The sequence below is a fragment of the Ursus maritimus genome, unplaced genomic scaffold (assembly GCF_017311325.1).
Source record: "Ursus maritimus isolate PB19 unplaced genomic scaffold, ASM1731132v1 scaffold_24, whole genome shotgun sequence".
NCBI classification, from domain to species: Eukaryota; Metazoa; Chordata; class Mammalia; order Carnivora; family Ursidae; genus Ursus; species Ursus maritimus.
Window position 1 is genome coordinate 34,201,058 of NW_024424897.1, and position 17,928 is coordinate 34,218,985.

At 36.2% G+C, this 17,928-nt stretch overlaps 1 protein-coding gene across 7 annotated transcripts in view; it reads right to left on the bottom strand.

Annotated features, from left to right (window-relative positions):
* The window catches only part of BCAS3 (BCAS3 microtubule associated cell migration factor), a 588,999-nt gene that overhangs the window by 294,741 nt on the left and 276,330 nt on the right, over positions 1–17,928 (bottom strand). For 5 of the 7 annotated variants that reach the window (XM_040640928.1, XM_040640929.1, XM_040640926.1 and 2 more), the window contains 3 exons: positions 11,814–11,858; positions 3,717–3,841; positions 1,108–1,273 (listed from right to left, as the gene is read on the bottom strand). In XM_040640928.1, coding sequence (XP_040496862.1) covers positions 1,108–1,273; positions 3,717–3,841; positions 11,814–11,858 — 336 coding nt within the window. The remainder of the gene's footprint in view (positions 1–1,107; positions 1,274–3,716; positions 3,842–11,813; positions 11,859–17,928) is intronic. The other 2 variants (XM_040640930.1, XM_040640931.1) reach the window with 1 other exon arrangement.

Consider the following 17,928-nt stretch of genomic DNA (forward strand, 5'->3'; position numbering starts at 1 on the left):
TAAACATTTCTACCATGTTTAGCCATTATATCTTGGGGAAACCTTCTGATCTATTTATATTCATCTCCAGTCCCCTTAATGGCTATTCCAATGTACTCTCTATTTTCAGTGAACATGAGACTGGAAATAGAGGAAGCACTAAAGCTCTATATGTGGGATGGAAAAAAAACCCAAGTTCTAGAAAATGTAATACAAAGATGCAAGAACAAGGTAATTCAAAAGGAGGCATAAGGTAAAGACAACTGAAAACATCATCACACAAAAACTGTACATGCATGTTCTTAGCAGTACAATTCATGACAGCTAAAAAGTGGAAAATGTCATCAACTGATGGAGAAACAAAATGAATAAGCAAATGGACATAAAACATGGTATATCCATGCAGTGGACTACTATTTGGCCATAAGAAGGAATGAAGTTCTGACACGTGTTACAACATGGATGGACCTTGAAAACATTATGCTAAATGAAGAAAATCAGATGCAGAAGGTCACATTTTATATGATTCCATTCATCCAGAATGTCCACAATAGACAGATCCACAGAGACAGAAAGTAAATTGTGGTTGCCTAGGGCTGAAGGGTATAGTGAAAATGGAGAGAGACTGCTAATGGGTATAGAGTTTCTTTTGAGGGTGATGAGAACTGACTGTGGTGATGGGTATGCAACCTACTGAAATTCACTTTAGATGGGTGAACTGTATTACCTGTAAATTATATCTCAAAAAAGGAATTACTGATACATGCAACAAGGATGGATCCAAATAATTTTGCTGGGTGGAAAGAAGCAAGACAAAAAAAAAAAAAAAAAAAAAGAGCACACACACTATGATTCCATTTATGTAAAATTCTAAAAACTATAAACTAATCTCTAATGACAGAGAGCAGTGGTTGCCTGGGGCTCAGTGGGTGAGGTAGGGATAGGGGGGCAGGAGGGTGGGGATACAAAGAGGCACAAGAAAACATTTGGGGGTGATGGATATATTTATAATGTTAATCACAGTGATGGTTTCACAGCTGTATACAGATGTCAAACTTGACCAAATTGTACATTTGTAATATTTTACACCTCAATAAAGCTGCTAAAAACAACGGAAGGAGGTCCTACCTAACCAGAGTCCAGCTGGCTCGAGGTGAGGTCATTACTTCCAGTGGGGTGTCATCACTAATCTTGGGGGCGGTGCTGAGCGGCCGCGGTTCCATCATGTGCTCCACTAAGGTCCCATAGCAGCTAATAATGTAGAGAGACTCAACTACAACTTGTTTGGACTGATCTACAAGCAGAAAAACAGATCCTGGTTGTGTGATAAAGCCACAAAAGGAACACAGTGCAATTTTTACAAGTTACTGACCTTTCCGTCCGTTCCTGATGCTGTTGAGAGAAAATATGGCAGGAAATGTTTCACATGGTGCCTGCTCCCTGCCTAAAGGTTGCTTCTTAGAAGTGGATGCTCATGAGTATGAGAATCTCTGTGCTATCAAAATATCAAGTCTTAAGCAATTTACTTCAAAAACGATGAAAATATCCTCAAAATTCTCACTGTATTAGAATACAGTGAAACAATATTTCACAGCCTTTTGCATTTTTCTGCCATGTAATTTGTTCCCCATTATAAAAATGAATGATAGCAAGTGGGATGGGAAGGCCTGACTGGAAAGGAACATCACATGGACCAAGATGTAGTTACACGGGATGTACCGATTCAACTGCAGGAGAGGCTCTCTATGCCTAAATCAGCCTAACTTCTCCTCTACTTTCTCTCAGAAAACTTTATTTTTTTTTAAAGGCTGATTTATGTATCTGAGTGGGGAGAGGTGGTGGGAGAGGGAAGGAGGGAATCTCCGACAGACTCTCGGCTGAGCAAGTATCCTGACGCTGGGCTCGATCTCATGACTCTGAGATCATGACCCGAGCCAAAATCAGGAGCTGGACACAACCAAATGAGCTGCCCAGGCATCCCAAATTTTGTTTTTAAAATCTGGATTAAAACAAATAAATGGAAAAATACGCATATCCTCCTCCCAAATCCTTTCTTCTTCCCTCTCCATGGGATCATGGGTCTCTATGGTAAATGAAGACCACTCATACTTCAAGGTCAGGTGCTGAATATGGATCTAATCAAATGACTTTATAAAGAGTACACATGTCCTCACTACGAAAACAGGTTTAGTCCCCTATCTTGGATTTTACAGTAAACCTAGGAGCATATAAAATCACTCATGAATGCTGGGTGGGTCACCTTATCTTCATGCCAGAGGAATCAATTACAGCTGATTTGAGAAAATGGCTAACGACCAGTCAGTGGGACACAAAGGAGTAGTAAGTTAAAAGGGTAATTAGAACAGAAGGGAGAAGCATTTGAAATCGAGCTTCACAGAGGGTTTTAACTAGTAACAAAAAGTCATTTTGATAGCATCATTAAAACTAAGGAGGTAACAAAAAAATAAAGATGGGATAAGAAAATGGAAGGCGTGCATACCTTACTGCATCCTCTCCCACTTAGGCAAGGAACCTGCTGTGCCTGAGATCCTATTTCCAAGCAAAGGGTCACAGAAAGGCGATAACAAGGGAGAGGGCTGATGTCTGACTACCAGTACTGAGCATAAAGCCAAGAACAATACAGCCTGTGGAGCTGGGCAGAGAAGTGCCTCGCTAACAACTCAGTTTGTGACCTACTTTAATAGTGCTGAAATAATAAGGGCACAATCTTAACGTTCAAAATTAAATACCTGGTCCATGAATGCAGGCACTCCTCTACACACACAAACGATAGGGAGTAACATACTAAAGCAGTAATTATAAAAAATTTTGGGTATTGATCTTGGCGATCGAAGCAGAGATTAAAAAACACAACTCTATAAACTCAAAGGAGTAATGGTTACCCAAGATGACTCTTAGGGGCGCCTGGGTGGCTCAGTGGGTTGAGCGTCTGACCCTTGAGTTCAGCTTAGTTCATGACTTCAGGGTCATGGGATCAATCCCTGTGTGAGGCTCCACGCTCAGTGTGGAGTCTGCTTGAGATTCTCTCTTTCCCTCTCCCTCTGCCTCTCCCCTCACTTGTGTGTGCACACGTGCTCTCGCTCTCTCTCTCTCTCTCCCTCTCTCAAATAAATAAATAAATAAATAAATCTTAAAAAAAAAAACAGACTCTTATTTCTAAGCAGAAGCCTGTTTTTATCTTTCACCTTATAACACGGCAAAGTTGTTGGTGGTGGTTTTTATTTGTTTGTTTTTTAAAGTCAACATGGAGCTTTAGAAAACGGGGATTCAAACTCAGATACCGGCACTTCCTAACTGGTGCTTTTAGCGAAGCTATTCAAACTTGCTGATCTCAAGCTCCTTGTCTCTAAAATAGGGATGACAAGGGTTTTCCCTCCACACCTCAGAGGCAATGGCATGGAATTAGCTTGTCAAAAATGTAAACATAATAATGTAAAAATGTAGAATGGTATGGAATTAACAATGTTGAGGACACTGGTAATTACCGCCAACAAAACAAAATACACATTCAGATGGGCAATCTATTTCACATTTACAGTGAGAGAATAGCCTTTCCCCATAATGAGGCTTGAGTAGTTGAGGAGAAACATGCTAACTGCATGGAAAAATGGGTTCAGAGACTACTGGTTCAAGACTATTCAAGGAGAACCACTATGAATTTCCCTCAGGAAACAAAAATTACAAGTGGCAAGTTTAAGCTTCAGTAAGCTCCATACCTTTTTCTCTTTTCAGACCTGCATTATTTGCAAACCACGATCTGGATGTCCCGAACATTGCAGCCACACAAAATTCTCCGCCCATCGATTTGCTGGGTGAAATTTGAGGAGGTGGTTTAACTTTGCTTAAAAAATAAAATGATAGTAAAAAAATTAGCATGATGGAATCACAGACCTCAAGATAGCGACATTATTTTCTTTAAAATTCCACCCCGAAGTATTCAAACCCTCCAATGTGGACATGCATTTTGCCTTAAATAATAACTGGTGCTGTGAGATTGTGTTCTGCAGCAAAAGTAAAATTAGTGCAGAATTCCAGAGTATTATCACAACAGTAACATAAAAAAACAACAAAAATTAACCGCTTTTTGAAGTATGTGTTGGTGAAATCCAAGTCACTTCTTTTCAGATGGATAACTTTTCTCTGAAGATTTTAAAGTGGAACAACAGAACCAGGATAAGTATCTCACAATAATAAAATCGTTGATCATTTCATTTTGATATATAAGATGTGGGATTGACAGGACGGTTGAATGGAGATGGCATGTATGAAAGTAACAACATGATACACGATGAAACCCTGCAAGTGGTTCAGCCACAATGCTACGTACAGTTAGACGATGTACGGGGACAAGATCAAATGCTCTAATACAATTATATTCATCGATCTAACTATTTGTTTATTTTTCATGGGTTTGTGAAAATGATGTATCTATTTCTGTTCTGTTCTTCAAGTTCGGGGATGCCTTAAGTCACTGATGTAACTACCATAAAAAAGTACTTGCTTTCCTCTCCGTTTTCTCCAAATTAACTTCTATACCATCAACTTCTAATATCAACCTTTCATCTTCTGTGAAATTCTATTATTTCTCTTCTCTTTTGATTTGGCAAAGCCTTCCCCAAAGCTCATTGGCAATTCTGCTGAGCACCTCAGATAAATGGTGGTAAGACTTTCTCTAATTCACACACCAGAAAACAGCCTCACTACACACTGGTCGAGATCACAGCCCAGTCTGGACACCAGAGCTCTGATGTACTGTCTCCAAAGTCAAATGACATTATTTCTACCTTCTTTTGTTCACTATCCTTTACCTCTTTATCTTTTAATAACATATGATTAGGTGGAGAAAGACTGGATTTGGGAGCCAGGAAGAAACCTGAATGCTGCCACTTTTTAGCTGTGTGAGTTTGGTTGAGTTATTTAACTTCTCAGAGCTCAGACTGCTAATACGTAAAATATAAATAGTAATGCCTACTTCATAGGGTTATTTTAAGCATTATTTGTTATTTATTTTTGTTATATTTGTTATTATTTGTTATTTGTTCTCTAAGTGTGCTCCCTGGCTCGAAGTACCACCTGAGAACTTCTTAGACATATAAATATAAATATTTAGATATATAAATATTTAATATAAATATAATAAATATTCATCAAGCCACACCCCAGGGCCTAATACTCTGTGCTTTGTTTTAGTTTAAGTCTTTTTTTTTTTTTTTTTTTTTTTTTTTTTTTTTTTTTTTGTGACAAGCTCTCCAGAAGATTCTGGTGCATGCTCAGATTTAAGAACCACTGTATTAGGGAAAGTGTGTAAAGCAATCAAGTCAGTGCCTTCCTGTATCATGGTACTCGATAGCGTTAGCTGTCTCCTCTATGGCACACAGCCTTCACCTAATTTTCAAAAACAACAGACTATGCTTTGGTAATCTCAGTTTCCAGGTCCTTATGACACTTGAAATAGTCTTCCACATATTTTATTTCCCTAGGCTTCGGCTCTGACACCTTCCTGCTAGGGAAAGCAAAAAGTCTGGTCAGAGGCCACTGTGATTGGTCATTTTGCCTCTCCCTTTGTGCCAAATCTATGGTAATGCACATTGCCATATACGAAAAGGCCTCTTCTTTCCATCATTAACATTTCTTAATCACTTCACATCATTACCTATAAAAACCACACCCATGCCTAACATACCAACAACGGTCACAGACTTCCACTGACAGGGAATAAAGACATAGTTTAAAAAAAAAAAAGTTTCTGTGAGGAAATGAATCTGGTTCTACGAATAGTTTCACGTCTTCCTGGTTGCATCTGCCACAACTACAATAACCTACCACCAGAAAAGAAGACTTTCCCCACCCCCACCCCACCTACACCAGAACAAACATGCACCTTTCCTCGGTATCAGGGTAACCGCCATCAGATTATCCTTCCCGGTTATGATGCTCTCTGTTACAATACCTTAGAGTGTAAATTCTCCTTCAAAGCCTTTATTCCCACCACTGCACTGCTATCACTGAGCTAACAAGTTCCTATAACTAGCATCTTTTAGTTCCTTCGGTCATATGTAACCCTTAGGAGTCTGGGGAGGTTGGAGAGAGAAGGAGAGAAAAAGCCATTCCAGAATTTGCTGAAAGGTGTTTCCAATTATGTAACTATGTGTTTTTACTAGAATTACCATCAGGGAACAATAATACTACAATGTACAAATAAGCTTCACAGGGACAAATTCAAAGCTCTTTGCAAATTACTGAATGCTATTTTTGTTTTTGTTTTTTTAAGGCACGTGGTAAGCAACAAGAGAGAAAACAGGTGGGTAGGACACTTCTACAGAGAGACTATGGCACATATAAAGTATGCCTCTTAAACAGACTTGAAAAACAGTTGCTATCAGGCAAGATAGTTACCTTGATAACACAGTAATAGAGTAGAAATATGGTAAGATATCAATTTAGTCTTTGGTCATGCAAAAATCTATTCTGTATGTGTTTATTAGCTTCTAATCAATCAATATCAAAAGCTAAAACCTCTTACACTTCCATAATGCGACACATAACTCAGCTTCTGAACACACAACTAAAAAGCATCAACACAGTGTTACTTTACACAAACTCACCATCTCCTGCAGAGAATAAGTATCTTATGATAAAAGTATGCTTAAAATTATGTAAAGAATGATCACTTTCATTTTTATATATTATTTCTTCTTTTTCCTCTGATGGGGCCTTAATAAATCACATTAGTAAAAGTTTGTTTTAAGTAAGTGATTAAGAGTTTTCATCCCCGGAGCACATGGGTGGCTCAATCTGTTAAGCGTCCTACTCTTGATTGTGGCTCAGGTCATGATCTCAGGGTTATGAGATTGAGCCCCACGTCGGCTCTGCGCTGGGTGTGGAGCCTGCTTGGGATTCTCTCTCTCCCTCTCTTTCTGCCCCCCCCCCCCAAAACAGGTTTCATCCCTGAGAATACCTTGCTGTTCTACGTGGTGTAGTGCTGTGTACTGGGGAGGGAGCATATTTGGTGAACGTACTCATAGCAAGTCATTTCTATCATCAACCTACATTTGGAATGACTGTGGTATTTAACAGAACAGAACAGAAGGATATGTGCATGTGTCTAGAAGACTTTCAGAAAAATTAAAAGGAGAAATAATCTAAAGAAAAGATTACTACTAATTAAGTATTTGTACCCAAGGGGAGAAAAATTTCACTTTGACTCACTTAGCCCTTTATCCTAAATTTTAAAAAGACTAACAAGGAATTTGGAATGGAGGAAGAATTGAACTTTTCCAAAATGACCCAGAATATTTCTATTGCAAAATAACCCTTTGTTGGCAGAAAGATAAAACACTGAAAAATGATCCATATGTGGAAGGAACAAAAGATAAAAGTACGAGCCCTGTAAATTATGTTCACTTCTGTACTGGTGACCCAATCGTTCTAGGAAAGCATTCCAATACTACCCTTTTTTTCTTTCTTCCTCTCAACAACTCCCTTTATCCTCCAAAAGGGGCTTAATCAATCCCATTACAAAACATTTTAAAAAGAATACCTGTGGGTGTTTGGAGGCCCTCCCCCATTTATTAATTAATTTATTAAATAGTCTGATATAAAAAATAAAATTTCAATGTATGCGGCGCCCGGAAATTCAGTTGTGTTGATCATGGTTTTAAAGAAGAACAAAACAAACTGATGGAGCTGACGGACTCCCTTCTACTGGAAACTCCTGCTTTACTCCCCTGAGCCCATCACAAATAGCCTTGCATTCAACAACGAAAAGCAGAATTTGGCTTAACTTGTGAGCAGTGTGTAAAAGAAAAATGGAACAAATTCAACCTCCACCCTATCAGGCAAAATAATGACCATAAAATATCATATTTTCTAAACTTGATACAAGAGAACAACATAACAAAAAGTAAAATAAAAAGTAATACAAAGAAACAAACAAAAAACCCAAAACAAATAAGGTACTAAATTAAAACTGAGGAGTTTCACTTTTTTTCACTCCTTTTGGGAGACCTAACCATCTAACCATAGCCTGAGAATCATTTTCACTGCCATCAGAAGTTCTGGGGACGTTAACATTATGACATCTTTCAAAATACTTACAAAGACTATTGAAGTTACCCATTGGCTTTAACTGTATTATGTAATCCAGTCAGATTAACATATTGAATTTCTCTTGCCTTTTTTTCTCTCCACACCCTACTGCAAAGAGAAAAAAAGCAAAACTCTAATAATATCTGTTTTAAAATTACAGAAAAAATTATGTCCATCTGGGTAAATCTACTATGTCTCACAGAATAGGACATAAGAGGGGTATCTGCACATGGCATGAAAAGCAGCAATGAGGTCCACTGCCTTGTTTAGAAGAACGCAAGCGTGGAAACAGCTAAACTGAGACAGAAGCACCGCTTCTTTCCTTCTCTAGAACCTAAGGGTACACTCAATATTCCACGTTAAATGTTAGACACAATATTGCTGTAAGAATTACAAGTGGTATAATATCTTTGTGTATAAGAAAAAAAAACTTTTCTTTATATTCCTCACTGTGATTGAGCTTTTAAAAGGAATTTAGAAGTTGTCTCTCACTCTCAACTTTATTTTTCTAAGAGAAGAACAAGAGGGAAACTGAAAGTATTTTATTTTAAATAGATATTAACAATATACCTAAAATTATTCTATCACAAATTATTCTTAAAGATCTAACAGATTTATGTAAGCTTAACAAGTAAGATTCTCCTCTTTATATAAATCTTTTCTTTCAAAAATGAATTCATAATATTTTAAATATTCTCAAAAGAACAAGATTAGTTTAAATGAACTATTTACATATAAACTGAATGGTCTTGGCACTAATTAAAACTTTAAATATAATTTGATACGTAAGTTTTAATTCTTCTTTAAGATTAAGCTTATATAATACAAACACAGGTTATGAGTATGGGATATATTCAAATGGGCTACTTTTGTCTACACTATTATGTATATATTTTTTCTTTTGATAAGCAATTCAAAAATAGCAGTTTAAACATAATACTACATGTATGTGGGGAGCTCAATACTTATTACTTATTTGTAGTATTGAAAGCAAAATCCATTTTAAAAAATTCACAATGGCTATTTCTCTTAAAATTACTATATTAAAAAAGTATTATATGCGTGATTCTTTTGCAGTATTTTACAAAGTCATTCAAACTCAACTATCCTGCAGGATGCATAATCCCCAGAGTGTATAAAATGGCTAAAATGTTGAAGACGGTCTGTATAACTTTCCAACAAGCTCATTTTGTTATCAAAAGGAAAGACATTATTTTAAACTGACTCACTGCAACTGCATGAATTTAAACAAACCGGTTTATCAAAGAATGAAGAATTAGTAGAAATTGTGATCTACCAGAAGCAAAATCTTAGCTAAATACAAAGGTTGCAGCTTGAAAGTAATAATAATAATAAAAAAAGTTGTATGAAATGTCCACTACATTTTAAGAGGAACTATAAAAATTTCATATTCTTCCAAAATACAAATATAACCCTGCAACTGGAAATACTATAAACATATTTATTTGGCATAGTGTTTTATTTCATAACGGTAAATAAAAGCGTTCTCAGGTTGAATGCTAAATATCATGGAAAAATAGCAAAAACTGTTAAAACAAAGACGCTCTTATAAACAAGAGAGGAGAAGTTGTCAAATTTATATTCATTTTGCTGCCTTAATTTGAGGTTTCATTAAGATCTTAATGGGAAAAACATGCACCACTAGTAAAGGAACGTATTTTAAAGGAGGATCTTTTAGGCTAGTATAAGTGACTAAAAACGAGTTTCTTGTGAGCTAACGATGGCATCAAACAGACCACAAAGCAGTCTTCTAAAAGACAGGCAATGATTTAAAAGTCGACTATATTTCATATATCCCTTTCTTTAATCTGGCTCTTTTAATCTTGTTTCAACCTCAAATCATTTCTGGTTGACAAGTGCTTTTGCTTAAATTTGAGGAGCACATAAGCTGTTGAAGGAATGGAGTTTTCTTATTTAACATACAACATTTGTTACTCCACCTTTACTTCTATGCTAAACCTTCAATCTCTATTAACGTACTAAAACTTTTTTCTTTGTACTTAGAGAATGAGAAATTTATCCTCTCTTAGAATTAGATGGGATCTAATTCTAAGTTTAGTCTGCAAAGAAATTTTGTCGTATGTTGAATCTGGCATTTAAAAACTGACTGTTCGTCTAAGCTTCAAAGTAAGATCCATGTATCTTGTTTGTTTGGGGAAGAAGTCTGGTTAACAAAAAGAATAAAGATTGACTTGCACGGAATTTTTACTCATTTATACCCTGAATTTCTTTAGAATAGTTTCACAATCTATGTCCTAATTGAGGCTGCTTTTCAAGGAGGAAGGAGGTTTTTATGATTTGCCGCCCTATTCTTACATGATAATGAAATTTTCAGATGTTCCTGTGGCAGATGACCACTGAAATTAGTTTGCATCACATTATTGTGTACCTTCAAGAACTAGTTCAGGTTTTTTGTTTTTGTTTTTTGTCCAGGAGGAAAACGGCTGGAAGGTTTTTTCCTAGGATAATGGGAGAGTATGAACAATTCCCAGTAGCAGTTACGAGAACTACACACACATGTGCAGAACTCTTTTAAGTATTCTGACGACACTTATAAAATTGATATACTTTACACTGCCCAAATTTCCTTTTGGCTCACTTAACTCTTAAAAATGAAAACAAAACAAAACAAAACAAAACACATGATCTAATTTTAAAAAGCTTCTTTTCAAAAATAGTATTTTCCCCTAAAACAAGAAATAGCAACAGAAGCATCTAACATTTACTGAGCTCTTACTATGTGCCAGGCACCGTTCTAAGCATTTTATATAGTCAGTTCATTTCATCCTCACAATGAACCTATGCTGTAAGTGCTACTGATAACTCCATTTAATAGATAAGGAAACCAAGAAACAGTAGGTGTTTAGAAAATTATGCAAGATCATATAGGGAGGAGTGTGTGAACTGGTGTTTAGGACCTTGATGGTCTGATTCTGGAGCCCTGACTCTGAGCCGTATGTTAAACATTAACAGCTCCTAAATACATTCTACTTCACATCTTTGCATAAAAGTATCAAATATGCTCTGTTTCTTTTCCGTGACCATCACATCTAAGACTGACAAAATTGTATTTTATGCTTTGTAATATAAGAATTTACGAATTCTTTAAGAATTTAAGAATTCACCATAAATAAGTTATGGTGAATAGGTGCCAATAACTCAAAATAATAAATTATTTAGGAGTTCTTATGTGAAACACAAATGTCCTCTTCATGTAGATCCTTAAATACCTAACCTCTTCAAAACAGAACTAACTCTATTCCTTTGGTACCAAAGAAAATGCAATAAAAATTTATAGGGTATTTTTAGTAGATCTTAAATATATTTCAAAATAAATCGTATCTTTGAGTGTTCAGCACAATGTGTAGGGAGCTTTTTTGACTATCATACTCGAAGCTTTAAACTTGGGTATTAGCCTTGTCTTACACCCTAGCATTATGAGAGAATCCTTCTAATTTCTTATTTTTAAATATTAATCTGTGATTTTTTTTTTATTTGACTCTTCAAGAAATGAAGTGAAACCAAAAAACCTGCTCTTTTAAAGGTTAAATATCAACACTCATGTCCCATTCTACAAATTGTTCAGTAATTTGGTGCATCTATCTGTGATCAGGCCATGCAACTGAAAACAAAAGTATAAAACAGAGTTACTTTCTCAGAATACAGTAAATGAATTAGGCATGCGGGACTGAACTGGGACTCACCATGGAGCTTTTATGGAAAAACACCCCGCTCCAAACAGATAAGGCCTTCATGGAAAAGGGGGGAAAATGCACAAAAAATTAGAGGAAAACTCATTTCACATTAACAAATACATGTATATCATACTGTTACAGAGTATGGATAAAATAACTGAAAAAATGAGAAATCATTTGCAATTCTGCTGTAGATACTAACGAGTCTGATATACCCAATAAACAGAATGACGTGAAATAACAAGTCCCTTAATTTCCACTGGATTAGCGATTTCAAAATGCTCTCTTTCTCCCCCTTTTCTGGAGTACCCCTGTAGGGTTTCTAAAGTAAAATAAAATAAATTTCACTTCGGAGGCCCTTAAAACAAAGTACAGGTTATATGGAATAATCAGATGGAGAAAAGAGTGGGATCAGTAGCAACAGATGTGTGGGTGTAGGACACAACATGTTTAAAATCAGCTAGCGAGAACACAATAAAAAATTTGATAAGCATTATTCGCTCTTCATTGGTTGCAGCCTCAGAGCCACAGAAAGGAAGCACATCTTTTCCAAGCTACTTAGTTAAAGTACGTTGAACTGTGTATTGCTGGCCAAAGGATCAAACACCAAATAAAAGTAGTATGATTTATTTCCACGTAGGGTCACATTCCAGAAAGTCAGCATTTCTCTTAATAGTGATAGAGGTTGGCTTCTTCCACCTGGCCTGCTTTGGGCTAGGTTGGATACCGGAAATGACAGCCACCATTGCTTATTTTAAATACAACTGGAGATACAAAGTCAGACTTCGTGGTTACACGTATTTCTTATTAATATTCTGTTCACTGTCGTTTCAGACACGCTATGCATATTCGCACACAAAGAAGATGGGCTGATTTAATTATATCCCCAACCAAATGTTGCTAGAGTATCTCACATGTGGAAGTGAGACACAGATTGAGAAGGAAAGCACATTGGCAAAACCTGGGTATTTTCCTCTTCAACTTTGGGGCTAAAAACATTATAACAATAAAAATTCCTGCTATTTGATTAGCATTCATCTGCCAGTGGATTGAGTTTCACAAACGGAAATGTGGGTAAAATATTTTCACAACACAGAGCACAATTCTGAGGGCTGGGTGCACAGAAGAAACAAAGGAGGGAACAGAGAGGGAAGAACGAGTTGGAAGAATTGAGATATTGAAAAAAAAAGAAAAGAAACATCAGAAATGGTGTCAGTGCAAAGCAAGGAAATCTCTCTCATAGCTCATACGACCACAATCAAAGATAGGATGTTGTTATCCACGTTAAAACGGTGGATGTTCAGACTTTTTTTAATCGTGACCCGTAGAAATACATTTTAAGGTGCAAGCTGGCGTATACATGAATACACATAAATTGAAACGATGATTTAATGAACATGGTTTTTGTCTGTCATCAACTTTACTATTTTCTATTTCAATGTATTATAAACATTAAAGCTGGGATTTCATTACAATGAAGATCACACATATTCTGGCGGGGTAGGTCTGAGCGGGGCCTGAGATTCTGTATTTCTAACAAGCTTCTAGCTCATGCCAAAGCTGCTTGTTTGCAGAACGAGTAGCAAAACTGCATTTTATTTCATTCTATTTCATTAATGACAAAAAAGTTAGTCACAATCCCCTTATCTGATTTCACGATTCACAAATTATATCAGGAACAAAGTGTTACCGGAGCTCACGCTGCACTCTGACGAACGCTGATTTAAATAACTGAGAGCACTCGAAGACTCTAATCTCAATAACACGATAATGCCATGCAGAAAGGATCAGAAAATGGAAGCTTCCATATGTTTCCATATGCCCACAAATGCTTCCGAAATGAAGAGGCTATTGTTGCCATACAGTACCCAACTTCCTTTAAGTTTCTTCATTAGGCAGGGCACACGAAATAGTCAAACAGTTCAAATGATTCTGACACAGGCGCTGACCATCTGGAACATCTAGACATGAGTGGCTCTTCAGTGTATATTATGTCAACACTGAACAGTCTCCCATCTCATTCCAAATATCAGACTGCAGCTTATTTGTTGTAAAACATTTGAAAGTTTTATCTTCATCCTTTATGCCTTAAAAGGCTTCTCTACTGATCCCCAAAACCAACCAAACAAAAATGAAACAAAACCTTCACGTTTCTACGTTTCAAAAGACCAGCTGATGTTCCTTACCTATAGCGCCAGTAAATACCCTTTTCTAGGTTAAGGTTTCCTTATGTATCAAAAGGAAACATGTATTTGCCAAACAAATTACACACAAGCTTATAAAAAAAAGTCCTAGATTTTCCTTTCTAGGCAATAGCAACGAAAGATTTCAACAGCCATCTCCTTCCCCACAATCCTAAAATGCACAGTGAACTCTCCAGACACTGTAGTAGACAGACCTACACTAAGCAGCAGCCTTGTCAGATTTAAAGACAATACAGTTCTCACTGTTCATAACGTAACCCAATTGCGTGAGTTAAAAGTAGCCCTTCTTCGATCAAATAAGGATCAACTGGCTAACATAGCTCAAGGAGAAAACAGAGGGCGGGGAGAAACTGAATGAGGACCCGCTTTAGTATACACTTGGCATGTTCCCAATCTCCACTTACCCACTTCTTACCCACCCCTACAAACTGGACCTCTGCCACATACATGTAAAAGAAGAGCCACAAACTCCAAAGAATTAGAGTGACTGACGTAATTACTGACTTTGTATGGGTAGTGTCAGCTGTTCTTTTGAAATGTGCCTGCTTCATCTTTCCTCAGTAGCAAAAGAATGAAAATATAAAGTCACAAAGGACAGGCCTATGATCCAGCTGTCTTCACCTATGATTTCCCTCCCCCTTTAAAATCCCAGTTATAGTTTTATATGAGGGTAGTTAGAAGGAGGAAGACAGTATGTGAGTGGGAGTGTATGTTGAATTAAAATGGTCTGTGTTAACATATGCAACTCAAATTATGATGTTCAGATATTAAGAATTTCTGTGTTTTCTAAACACTATTAAGTTTCAGCAGGTTTAACAATCCTTCCATACAAAACCTATTCGCTCTGCCACAATTATATTCTTTTTGAGCTGAATCCTGACTGAAAAACATCAGGACTGGCCAAGAGATTAAAAATCCAGAAATATTTTTTATAGACTTATTTATAGTGCTACGTGAAACGACTTGACCATTAGTTCTCAACGGGTTTCTTCTGGAGATTCTCAGAAGACAAGAAGGAATTGTGTTTTATATCATAACAGTAATGCCATGTAAGTTTTTAAACACTGATTCATTTTGTTGAATGCCACATAATACCACAATAGCTTTGTTCTTACTAGCTGAATGGAAGGCAAACGTGAAGATTTTTTAAATGCAAGGAAAAAGTAAAACTAGATTTGATTTTGAATGTGCTAAAGTTTTCTCTAACCCGACCCTAGTGCTAAAAGGTATAAATGATTAGGCTTAATCATCTTCAGTGTTAAAGAACTAGCCGAACTCTAAGAGAAAAATTCTATGAACATACTCCGAAAGTCCTATTTTTCAATTGATCATGTCTCATGAGAATTCAGACTCTATCACATAACAGACATCAGAATGAGCCCATATTTACTAGGAACACCTATATACCAACAAACTGGACAATCTAGATGAAAAGGAAAAAATTCTTAGAAACACAAATTACCAAGACTGAATAACAAAGAAACAGAAAATCTAAACAGACCAATTAATAGTAAGAAGATTGAATCAGAAATAAAAAATCCCCCAATGAAGAAAAGCTAAGGACCAGATGGCTTTACGGGATTCACTAGCAAATTTTACCAAACTTTTAAGGAATTAGCACCAACCCTTAAACTCTTCCAGAAAATCAGAGGATGGAACACTCCCAAACTCATTTTGTGAGGCCAGCATAATCCTGATACCAAAACCAGAAAATGACACCACTAGAAAAGAAAACTACAGGCCAATATCCCTAATGAATATAAGATGGAAAAATTCTCAAGAAAGCACTAGCAAACCAAATTCAGCAGCACATGAGAAAGGATCATTCACAACGATCAAGTGAGATTCATCCTGGGGATGTAAGGATGGCTCAACGTAACACAAATCAATCAATTTGATACATCACTTAGTAGAATGAAAAAAGTCACCTGATCATCTAACTGACACAGGAGAACCATTTGACAAAATTCAACATCAATTCATGATTAAAAACTCTTAACATATTAGGCACAGAAGGAACATAACACACTAAATGCAAGCACAGCTAACATCACACTCAATGGTGAAAAGTTGAAAGCCTTTCCTCTAAGATCAGGAACAAAACAATGTTCCTATCTTACCACTCTTTTTCAATATAGTACTGGAAGTCCTAGCTAGAGCAATCAGGGAAGAAAAAAAAAAATAAAAGGTATCCGAGTTGGAAAGAAAAGAAGTAAAACTGTCTCTGTTTGCAGATGACATAATTTTATTTATAGAAAATCCTAAAGATTCAACCAAAAAACTGTTAGATCTAATCAATGAATTCAGTAAAGTTATGGGATATAAAATTAACATATAAAAATCAGTAGTGTTTCTATATACTAACAACAAATTTTCTGAAAAAGAAACAAGGGGATCGATCCCATTTATAATAGCATCAAAAACAATAAAACACTTAGGAATAAATATAACTAACAAGATGAAAGATCTCTACTCTGAAAGCTATAAGACACTGATGAATGAAATCAAGAAAGTACACAAATAAATGGAAAGGGATCCTGTGGTCGTGGATTGTAAGAATTAATGTTAAAATGTCAATACCACCAAAAGCTATCTACAGATTCCATGCAATCCCTATCAAGATTCCAATGGCATTTTTTACAGAAGTAGAAAAAAACTTCCCTAAAATTTATATGGAATCACAAAAGACCCTAAATAGTCAAAGAAATCCTAAGAAAGGAGAACAAAAGCAAGAGGTATTGTATTTCCTGACTTCAAGTTATACTATAAAGCTATAGTTATCAAAACAGTATGGAATTGGCATGAAAACAAATAGACTAATGGAACAGAATTGCAGGTGAACATGGTCTGCTGATATTTGACAAGGGAACCAAGAATACTCAATGGAAAAAAGACAGTCTCTTCAAGAAATGGTGCTGGGATAATTGGATATTCACATGTAACAAATGAAACTGGGCCCATATCTTACACGACTCACAAAAATTAATTCAAGATGGATCAAAGACTTAAATGTAAGACCTGAAACCATGAAACTTCTAGAAGAAAACAACAGGAACAAAAGCTCCTTGACATAGGTCTTAGTAATAATTTTTAAAATATGACACCTAAAGTACAAGCAACTAAATTAAAAATAAATTAAAAAGCTTCTGCACTGCAAAAGAAACCATCAACAAAGTGAAAAAACAACCTACAGAATGGGAAAAAATATTTGCAAACCATCTATCTGATAAGGGGTTAATATCCAAAATATATAAAGAACACATGCACTCAATGACAAAAAACCACCCAATTTCAAAATGGGCAAATGACCTGAATAAACATTTTCCCATATAAGAGATATAAAAGGCCAATAGGTTCATGAAAAGGTCTCAACATCAGTAGTGATTAGGGAAATGCAAATGAAAAGCACAATGGGTTACTGCCTCATATCTGTTAGCATGGCCATCATCAAAAAGACAAGACATAACAATGCTGCCATAGATGTGAAGAAAAGGGAACCCTTCCGTATTGTTGGTCAGGCTACAAATTGGTGAAGCCGCTATGGAAAACAGTAGGGAGGATCTTCAAAAAATTAAAAACAGAACTACCCTATGATCCAGCAATTCCATTTTTGGGAATATAGCCAAAGGAAATAAAAACACAAACACAAGAAGATATGCACCCCCATGTTCATAGCATTATTTACCACAGCCAGGACATGGAAACAACCTGAGTGTCCACTGATGGACTATGGATAAAAATGTTGTGATATATATATCACATACACACACACACACACACACACACACACACACACATACACACACACATACATACATACATGCAGTGGAATATTATCCAGCCATAAAAAATTGAAGAAATCGACCATTTGAAACAACATGGAAAGACCCTGAAGGCAATATGCTAAGTGAAATATATCA